The following is an 11,289-nucleotide window of genomic DNA, read 5'->3' on the forward strand; positions in this document are numbered from 1 at the left end:
TTGGCAGCATTAAAGGGGACCATCCATTTTTGTCCCCATTCCATTACGGATCGGAAGTCTTCCTCTAGTGTTTGTGCCATTTCTTTAGATATGTGTGCATTTGTTTTCCTGTTGTGTCTGTTATAGAGCGTGGTGTCATCAGCATACATACCCATCTCACAGACAATTTTGTCAGGGAGGTCATTTATGAATATTAGGAATAAAAGAGGTCCAAGGATAGACCCCTGAGGCACTCCCGCATTTATATCATATTGTTTAGATCTACGACCGTCGAGGACAACCTGGATTTTTCTCTTATTTAAGAAGGATTTAATTGTTAAAGATTCTTCCAGTGATACCGTATGATCTGATTTTCTTGAGAAGACCCTAATGCCATACCCTGTCAAAAGCCTTAAATATATCTAGAGCTACCGCGCTACCCTCTCCCGCTTTGTCCAGTGAATGGTATATACGTTCTGAGATTACAGTTAGGATGTCTGGTGTGGAACGGGCATGCCTAAATCCATATTGTTGGTCAGTCAGAAGTTTAGCATCTGTAAGGTGATGGACTAGAGCTTGGTTAATTATGGTCTCAAATATTTTGGTGAAAAGTGGTAGGAGACTAATGGGGCGATAATTTACTGGGTCATTTCTTTCGCCAGAATTCTTGAAAACTGACACTACAGAAGTTTTCCAGCAGGCAAGAAAGCAAGATTCATTAAGGCATTTGTTGGAGAGAACTGGAGCTACTTTGGCGGAGCACTTTTTTAATAGCACAACCGGGATGAGATCAGGTCCACATGCTTTTGCAGTGTCAAGCTTTCTTATGATAGCATGCACCTGAGCAGGGGTGATTTTCAGATCGTCTAGTGTGGCGTCTGTCCGCAAAGGAAAGTCAGACAGGAGGTGGTTAGCAGAGTCCAGTGTGGAGTTGGAGCCCAACCGTCTGGCAAGCATGTTAGCCTTCTCAGTTGCAGAGCAACCAACCTCATGATTGTTGGATAGTGGGGGAATTGTTGATTGCCCATTATTTATTACACTGTTGGAGATTTCCCAGAAGTCTCGGGTTCCTAATTTCTGTGCTTCGATGCGTTTTTTTGGTGGTCTCAGTAAATTTTCTCTTAGCTGTCGCTATTTCTTTCTTACAGTTATTTCTGGCTTCTATGTACTTCTGTCAGTTTGAACTGGACTTATGTTTGTTAAATTTGCGGTACGCATGCTGCCTCTGCGCTATGGCAGCTGCACAAGTAGAATGAACCACTGGGGAGAGTAGGGGTTGCTATAGAACGTATATATGAAAGGAATATTTCCATTATTTTCATTAACGTTATAGTTTATTTTTAACAAGAGTTGCATAAACATATGTTTCAACAGTCATTTATTGGTTCATGTTCTTAAAAAAGTAATTTTTAATGAATATTTATATTTAACTTTGACCAATATTTCATTTTGTATATAATTAGAGTAGAGAGTTTTTATTCTCTAAATCAGATCTACTTCTGCACTACCCATAATCACTATGAAAAATTAATACGACACACTTTTTCTATTTTTGCTTATTTTCAGGTTCGTGGTAGAAGCGTTAACAAATACATACTTGCAGGGGGCACCTGGCTCAGGCACGGATAAAGTTGCTTTAAATATTCAACAATCTCGAGAAAATGGCGCTGCATGTTATTTTATCTTCTATAGTATCCTGAACGGCGTATTTGATGGAACATTAGCAGAAAAAGATACGTCTATCACGACAGTAGACGTTCTGTATCCGTAAGTAAATTGATCAATAATAATAATAATAATAATAATAATAATAATAATAATAATAATAATAATAATATCAAGAAGTTCTACATCCCCATCACGCATCCACTCCCATTGTCTCATCAGCGTCAAGTGTGATACTAAATAATGATGATGACCTATGAGAAAGCTCCATGCAGCAAACAACAGCAACAACAACAACAACAACAACAACAACAATAATAATAATAATAATAATAATAATAATAATAATAATAATAATAATTCATGTTACCCGACTATTTAGATAACACAAAATGATTTACAAATGTTATCAAAGGTGGCGGAGAATCCTGGAAATACTTGAATAAAATAATAATTGTTTACATTCTACAATATTTTTTAGCGAAAAAAAAAAAAAACCCAACAAAAAATAAAAAGCAAACAGTATGGCAACCTCTTGGTCCGTCAAAATAAAAACTAGGTGGTTTTTGAACATTTTTTAGACACAAGTGAGAAGTAAAAAAAACAATGTAAACAAAATCATAATTAAAAGCAAACATCGAGAATTAAAAAAAAAAAAAATGAAATACAAAAACCAAACAAATAGTATCCCGGGATTTAATATAGTACAATTGTGAATTATTACAAGGGTAAATAAGAAAGCACTGGGCATGTAATTACATTGGCTTAGAATTGGTGGATCATTTTCTAATGATTGAGAGAATAATTGAGCTGCAAATAAAAGTCAGATAAGCATAGATGAAATGCTGTTTAGATTTAGTTCTGGGCATAAAATTATTACTGATACTATATTTATCCTGAGGCATATATAAATGAAGTACATCAAGTATGCAGAGAAAGCTTTTGGATAGAGAGCCAAGCAAGATTCTCTGGTGGGCTTTGCGTAAACTATGCGAAAATAAGTGGTTGAAGATTGTGCATAGAAATCAAAGTCGTGCTAGAATTAACAACATAATTGATGATAAATTTAATGTTAAAGTAGGAGTAGATCAGGGCTATAAACTGAGTTCGTTGCGTTTCATTTTTCATTGTAGAAACTGTTCTAGACAAGGTATGAAGCCACTTGGTGTAAGAAGCTAACAAGAACGAAAATGATATTAGCAAAACGGCAGATGCCTCTTGGCAAAAAAAAAAAAAAAAAAAAAAAAAAAAAATCAGCAGGAAGAGTGTTCTATAAGTCTGTAATTTTATGGAAAGAAGCTACGAAAATAGGAAGCTGCATTTTAATGAAGTATTAAAAGCGAATTCATGTAGAACACTGGAACAACGAGTCACACGAACTGGAAAAAAAGGAAGGAAGGAAGGAAGGAAGGAATATATGAGATAATATTCTAATGAACACATGCCATAATAGTATTTATAGAAACAACTGAGACTAGTAGAAATTGCAGAGCAAAAAGAAAAGGGTTTAGCCAATCAAATTACAGATATGTCTCTGCATCTTATCAAGAACTCTCAAATGGGACAGAGATTCACCAGCTCAAGTATGACAAGTATAGCAAGGTGAATCTCCTAAAACCACTGTACGAAATCAACAATTCCTTCGCCGGAAAAAAAAAAGCTATATCAGCAATGTTCATACTCTGACAGTTTTTGCGCAGAGGTAAAAACCGCAGTAGACGTTGCTTGTGGATTAAAGAATCAGCAGGCCTACAAGCATACGCCTGGTAGGCGGCCATAAGCAGTAGACACGTTCACCAGTTATATTTTGAATTCCATTATGCAACTCAGCTCAAATATTTCACTCTACTAGATTGTTGAGTCCGTTAAAACGGGCAAAAGTTATAGAACATTGATTCAGAATGAGTCATTTATGCCAAATTAATGCTTAAATATGCTAAAATATGTGCTCATATTTGTGTTTAATATGAATACCTATTAATTATAGCTAATACATAATTGTGCATCAGATAAATACTGCAATATTTACTTCGACGCACCTCATCATAACAAAGGTCCCTACAAAATTTAAGCTAGATCGGAACAATAGTTCCCCAGAAAATTTCTAGAGTAAATGTGATATTTAGGTGACTAATAGCTATTAATCCCTCTTAACTCCAACTGTGCATCGGATAGATACCATGACACTTAGTTTGCTGCACCTTATCATAACAAAGTTACATACAAAATTTCCACCATATCGGCTCAGTAGTTTTCAAGAAAAAGTGGAACGGATAAACAGACAGACTAAGAGGTATATAATATAGATTACAAAGAATTCTAATCAGGAATTAGTGTTTTTTTTTAAATCTTTCGTGCACATAAATTTCATTTATGAATAGAAATATTAACGTGCACTCTATATTTAGAAATCCTATATTATAGTTTCTATTTTATTTTTCGCAATCAGGAATGAAGTCGATATTGAGCTCTTGCCCGGCCTCTTTTCTGAAAATCTTGCCACTGATGCACTATACGGTAAGACGACGCAGAAATTAATGAACAAGCAATTCGAAGATTTAAAATATGGCGATCCATTCTTTTACAGTCACTCAGGAGTTTTTACACCAGGTAAGTTTTCATTTCATTTCTTAAATATACAGGTGTACAAAATGGCACTAAATATTTTAGCCTGAATCGTGAAAACTTGGATTGATCAGCAAGATCACCAGATTTAAGCTCTCATGATTTTATCCTTGAGTTACTCAATGGAAAATGTCGTCCAATATCGTTCTCGAATCTTTGAGGTTTCCAAGGAAAGAAGCAAAAAAAAAAAAGTGATTATATGACAAACTTACATAAATGACTATATCAATGTATTGCCAACAACAGCTGTCTTGAACTTTTGTCTAAGAATAATAGCAATAGGAATAGAATAGTATCTGTTTTGAAGCATGTAAATGGGAAGAACGTACGCAATTTGTTTTTGTTTATGCAATATTAGATTTACTCTTTTATATCTGTGTAACATTCGTGAACTACATGTATTTTAGAGAACCTCTCACCATGACGTAAGCAACATAGGATCGAGTATGCCGTGCATAACGACAATGCTAACTCTGTTGAAGTAAATACTAAGTAAATATGAATGATTGCTATTTGTCTTTTATTTTTGCTCATGCAATATTAGTTTTAGATTTTTACCCATATTAAATTATTCGTGACATACTTGCAACAGAGAGAACTTATCATTATGATGTAAGCAAATTAGGATGGATTATGTTATTTTAAAATCCATAAAAACAAAGCTATATTTTATTTTATTTTAAAAGATATGTAATCAGTTTAATTTCCAGTATGTTTGACCTTTTATATCTATTAAAATATTCGTTATATTTATAACCCAACATCTACATACTTGTAATAGACAAAACCTATTACAGTTACGTAAGCGACACAGAATCTATTGTGCCCGGCATAATGGCGATTCAAATTCCGATAAAAGTAGAACGCTGTCACCACGAAGCATTTAAAACAGGCGTGAAGCGGTTATATAATATTAGCATAATACAAATGTAATATCATATAAACCTCTTTTGTAATATAAATCTATTAATAAAAATTGAATGGTTTTTATATGTATAGAATAATATATTTTTATTTTATAGAAAAGTTTGCTGACATTAAGAAGACTAAATTGGCGAAAATTTTATGTAATGGAGACTTGGTTGACGTTCTCCCAAATGCTTTGAAGGTAGAAGCAACAGAGTAAGTATAACATATTTTTTCTTTCTATTTAAATATATAATTTCACATTTTAAGCTGAAATACTTCCTTGTTTTTTTTTTCTTTTAACAAAGTGTCAAATTTCTTTATTGAAATCTTAAAACTGCTAAATTTGCTTTTGAATGAGTTCATACGGCATAACCACGTAAACACAGATTCCCATCAGATAAACGAGGTTTAGCAATGTTGAACCTATCTAGTAATGGATTGGTGACCATTTAGGAATACTAGCCGTAATATATATACGGCGGTGACGATCAGTATACATATTCAACCATTAGAAAAAAAATGAAACCAATTACGACATTACCTGAGCTCAGAATATGTCAATGTTTGATCTTCCCTATGTGGTGTGGTAGGGTCATTTTGAGTTTCGATTTCATCTTTGGGTATTGCAAAAATCACATCAAAAATTAATACAGTGTTTATAAAAGTGTATTTATAAATAACGAAGAAATAAAAACAATGGTATAAACGGATGCATGCATATTAAAATGGAAATAAACGAAACATTGAAAAATATTTGGGCCACCAGCAAGCAAGTGGTAACTTAACATGAACAGTGTTTTTTGAATGAAAAATTAAAGGAAAATGCATCTAAAACCAAGCTTCTACCTTTACATCATCTACACTCTGATGCCAATCTGGCACCAATTGAAATGAATGGCTCTCATCTTGGGGAGGCTTCATTTTTTTATAAGCTTCTCGGCTTGACCTTTACTCCTGACCTGAAATGGAACACGTATATCAAATCCATTGCCAAGATCGTTGGAAAAATGATAGGATCCTTCTACCGCTCCAGTAAATATCTCACCCCTGACGTAATTCTCTACCTATATAAAAGCCAGGTACGGCCATCGATTGAGTACTGTTGCCACATATAGACTTCGTAGCCGTTTTCTATTTCCTGCAATCTTTTTCCCACAGAAGAGATATTGCGAGCTTGTCTCTGCTTTATCGTTATTTTTATTGCAAGTGCTCATTTGAGCTTCAATCTATGGTCCCCCTCACCGAACTGTCACGGAAACCACTATCAATAATTTCCCATACTCCTTGTCTGTGCCTAGACCTAAATGTAGATTCCACGAACAAAGTTTCTTTCTTAGAACTGCACGCCTGTAGAACTCTCTTCCGATTGCCTGCTTTCCAGCTGACTACAATCTGATTGTCTTCAAGTCCAATGTAAACAAGTTCTTGATGAACCATCCCCTAATGAATCCAGTTTACAAAATTCTCACTACTTATGTTTACTACGCTATAATCACATTAACTAATGTATACCCATTAACCGTTATCCTCGAGTGGCATCCGGACCTTGATAAGTGGTGATTTCTGTGTTAAAAAGATCACAAAACATTTATATAACATTTATATAACTATCAGTTTATAAAAAAGTAAAAACCACTTTTAACCAGGCATTTTTATTTGCGAAAGTTTATACAACTCGTGTCTTTAATTGGAAAATGTTTCGTGAATAAGCAGACGTCTATATATATTTGTTTGGCTAAATACGCACGTATGAATAATAAACAATGTGAGTATTAGGCAGCGTGGCACTGTGTGTGTTGGTTTACCTTGTTTTCGTAAGTGCATATGTAGATGTGCGAGAGATGAGGAAAAGTGCACTTGAGGTTTTGAAGTATTCCTTTTCACAACTCCGACCAAAGGCACGTGTAAGATAAAGTTCGAGGTAATTTTCGAGGTACATCGGGTTGAATCTTGGAAGAATTTTGATTATTTCCTAGCTTTCATGGAGACTTCTAAATTCGTATCGGTTGGTTCGATTTTGTGCTTAAAAAGGTTTTTATTAGTTGGAACATTTTAAGTTATCACATTCTTGTTAAAACTGCAATAAGCTTCTGGAAGTGAAAAAGAAAGCATATCACAAAAGAGGCGGAAGAAAGAAGAGTGTAGCTATTCAAGCCAGTCAGTTTTTGTGTTCGTTCAAATCGCATATCGATCTGACTACACACTTACTGGTATAAGATGATTCAACTCGGGGAAAATCGTAGTAAAAATAAAACTCCAACTTCGGAAACTGAAATGCAGTTAGCAAGCACAACGTCATGTGCAATATCTAACACTACAACCGTTTTGAATGCCACATCATAACCTGATATTGAAGGAAGGAGTCCCAGTTATATTATTAAGAAATATTGATCCACCTAAATTGTGCAATGACACACGGTTAGCAATAAATCTTTGTAAACTAATGTTCTGGAAACCATTATAATAACTGGACATTTTAAGGGTGAAACTGTTAATTCCTTGGTTTCCTCTTATTCCTTCTGACATGCCATTTCAGTTCAAGCGTTTACAATTCCCAATAAAAATTAGTTTTGCCATGTCTATAAACAAAGTTCAAGGTCAAAGCCTAAAAACTGTTGGACTTAATCTTCAGACACCTTGCTTTTCTCATGACCAGTTGTATGATGGTTGTTCACGCATTGGAAGTCCTGAAAACGTTTACATTTACACACCTGTTAGAGGTCACACTAAAATTAATGCTACAGGTTCATTTACCAGTTTTTAGATATGCACTGGTAGAAACTTAATTTTAATTATTTCATTAACAGAATAGATTTCTAATGCCATATATATATATATATATATATATATATATATATATATATATATATATATATATATATATTGTACATTAAACAGTTAAAACAAAGAGAGTTAACAGTTTTGAAATATGCAGTAAAATATAAAATAATTGCAATTCTTACATCATATTTCGAAAAAAGTACTAGAAGATCAAAGATTACACTATTAAAAACGATTAGGTCTACTGGCGAGACCTATATAAAATAAAACGAACTACTGCTTCCACCACATGGGGTGTGTGGAAAAAGAATCCATTATGAATTTGTTTTGTTGAGTCTATATTTATTATAATGTACGAGGGCAAAATATTCAAATATATCATATACAACCTGGCAAGGCCGGGTATTTCAGTTAGTCTAGAATAAATTTCAGATGGGAATATAAAAGTATGTAAAATAAATATACATAAACTAGGGAATTATAGATTGCTTCGAAATAAATTCTAACAACCACGGAACAGTAACAGATAGCATTACCATATTACATTATTTTTAAAAATTTATTTTTTAATTGTTTTCAGAAATTCACCAGGAACCTGCGCCAGTTTGGATGATATAGATATTTGTCTTTGGTCAACTGCTGACTGGTCAGATTGGATAAACCTTGGTTGCTTCATGGGAAAGAGTGTACATACCCGTCAATGTAATATTTTACCTGGCAGTTCGTGCACATGCAAAGGAGAACCAATCAAATTCGATTCATGCCCAATGTCACTGTTTCAAAATATTGTGGACGTTCAAGCAATCCAGAAAATAAACGATACGTTTTACCAAAATTTTGGTCATGATGGTAAGCCATTGAATCCGAATACACCAAATTTTGTTGATATTTTGAGAGGGCTGGCACTATAAAATTGTTCATTATTATTTCCAATGCTTTCGTTACTTACAAATTTAACAATAAAAATTTGTTTGAAAATCTGATATTTAGTAAATTTAATAATCAATTTTGTAGTATATCAAAGTTTTCAAACGAATTAATAACTGTTACAATACCAGAAATATGAAGAAACAAATAAAATATTTTGATCGTTGTTTTGAACCATTTTCTTTTTTATTATTTCTTTTTACATTTATAACAGGAAGAGAAATTCATAAGATGCGTTAATTTTTCTCTGCGCATATAGCGATGCAAATGCTATCCCAAACCTTTGCGAGGTAATCAATAAAAAATATCGTTTCAACATAAGGGTGACAGAATTTAAAATATAAGTTCGAACATAAGCATGGCAGAAAAATAAAAGTATTCTTTCAACTTAAGCGTAACATATCAACGCAAACACTCCTTAAACAAAAGCGTGACAGATCAATGCAAATACTTTTTAAAATAAACGTGACAGACCAAAGCAAATACTCTGTCAAGCAAAAGTGTTACAGAAAAACGTAAATACTTTTTCATACATAAGTGTTACAGACCAAATCAAATATTCTTTCAAATATAAGCTTTACAAATCAACGGAGATACTTCCTTTAATATAAGCGTTACAGATCACGAACGAAAATACCCGAAATTAAATATCAGCATTAATGCCTAACACAAATACGCCTTCAAACATAGCATTGGTATACTAAGCTTAATACGCTTTCAAACATAATCCTGACATACTTTTTGAACATAATGCTATATAGCGAGATCCATATAAACGTGTATAAGCACTTTACAAAAAAATTCTATTTGAGATAGCGGGTTTATATATGTTAGATAGTAGCAGGGTTAAATATGTAAATTATCTATCTATCTATCTATCTATCTATCTATCTAACTATCTATCTATCTATCTATCTATCTGAATATTTATCTAGCCAAAGTTATGAGGACAAGAGATCTAAAGCTATGTTTTGACAGGTTATCAAAACATGTCAAACTGTGACCTGATCAAGTTTGCACCGGAAAGTATCCAAATGTTCAACGGAAGTAGATGTGTCGAATGTCACATATTCCGGTTTGACAAGCATAGTGTTGAGTTGGATTTCAGACGTTGAATAGAGCGAATGGGTTAAACGGATCTCTCTCCCCCTGAGAGGGCGGTGACGTGTTTCAAAATGAAGACTTAGAGAAACCCAAAGGCCAGATGTTCACTTTCCATTCTTCTGCATAACGACACCTGGGGAGTGAAATAAAATCTTCATATAAAACCAATCATTCGTTTTGGGTTGTTTGAAAGGTCTTTGACCAACAGATTTCAGCTCCCCCAAAGACGGAGAGCATCCGCAGGAGGGGGCAAAAGACAGGTCCCACAGTAGTTTTAAAGATGTTACCGATTAAAGATTGTATACAGACAGTGCTAAATTCCGTTTACATGGTCAGGTAACTTTTACCACGAAAACGAAACGGCCCCCAAACCCTTATTTCGGGCTTTTTGTGTGACTAGGCGTTGTTCATTACATACAATATATAGATAAGGGCAATCTAGGGACTCACAGGAAAAAAAAAGAAGTTTTCGATTCGGTGCATCCGTTTGAAAGTTTTATTGGTATGTATACACGCACATAAATAAATAAATAAATAAATATTTAGAATTTTATTAATAGTGTAGATAACTTCAGTTCATAGATTTGTAAATTTCCCCGGAGATTTCTCAACTTCTCGCTAGTTCTTATATCCTAAATGCGTCCTTTAAAGCTTTCTGAACGCAAGAAACAATTCTTCCCGAGCAAATCTCTTTGGTAGATCGAACTCAACCCCCATTTGTTTATTTAGAAAATCCTAGATGCAACGGAAATTGGTGTCTATTTACACCACCCTCACGTAAAACGATCAACACTTTGTTACAGTTAACTGTAAACATTTTAACATATTTTGCTCAAACAAACTCCCGAAGTCCTTTGTTTATTGTAACCATCCTGCGCGTATTAAATTCCATTTTGTTATTGTTTATTCCATAACTTGCTTTCTGACATTCTTTTTGCTTACGAAATATTTGCAATTATTTCATTGTCACAAATTAATTGTCTTTGTATCGTCTGGGTGAGGCCCCGTGTTTTGACAAGCTTCTGGGTTTGACCTTTACTCCTGATCTGAAATGGAACACGTACATCAAGTCTGTTGCCAAGGTCGCTGGAAAGATGGTGGGATCCTTCTACCGCTCCAGAAGATATCTCACTACGGATGCAATTCTCTATCTATATAAAAGCCAAGTACGTCCAAGGATGGAGTACTGTTGCCATATCTGGGCGGGAGCTGCTAAGGACAGCCTATCCTGCCTTGACAGAGTACAAAATAGACTTTGTGGCTTAGTGGGGGATGCCCTTTTCTCTACCCTGCAACCTC

The 11,289-nt window shown here is 34.2% G+C and overlaps 1 protein-coding gene across 2 annotated transcripts in view; it reads left to right on the forward strand.

The window, feature by feature from the left end:
- The window catches only part of LOC145277946 (chorion peroxidase-like), a 61,689-nt gene extending 52,629 nt beyond the window's left edge, over positions 1–9,060 (forward strand). For both annotated transcript variants that reach the window (XM_080130032.1, XM_080130033.1), the window contains 4 exons: positions 1,546–1,746; positions 4,094–4,254; positions 5,292–5,391; positions 8,540–9,060. In XM_080130032.1, the coding sequence (XP_079986158.1) occupies positions 1,546–1,746; positions 4,094–4,254; positions 5,292–5,391; positions 8,540–8,870 (793 nt within the window). In that variant the 3' untranslated portion in view covers positions 8,871–9,060. The remainder of the gene's footprint in view (positions 1–1,545; positions 1,747–4,093; positions 4,255–5,291; positions 5,392–8,539) is intronic.
- The last annotated feature ends 2,229 nt before the right edge of the window (positions 9,061–11,289 follow it).

Source organism: Euprymna scolopes, chromosome 6 (genome assembly GCF_053919585.1).
Source record: "Euprymna scolopes isolate OS-2025 chromosome 6, ASM5391958v1, whole genome shotgun sequence".
Lineage (NCBI taxonomy): Eukaryota > Metazoa > Mollusca > Cephalopoda > Sepiida > Sepiolidae > Euprymna > Euprymna scolopes.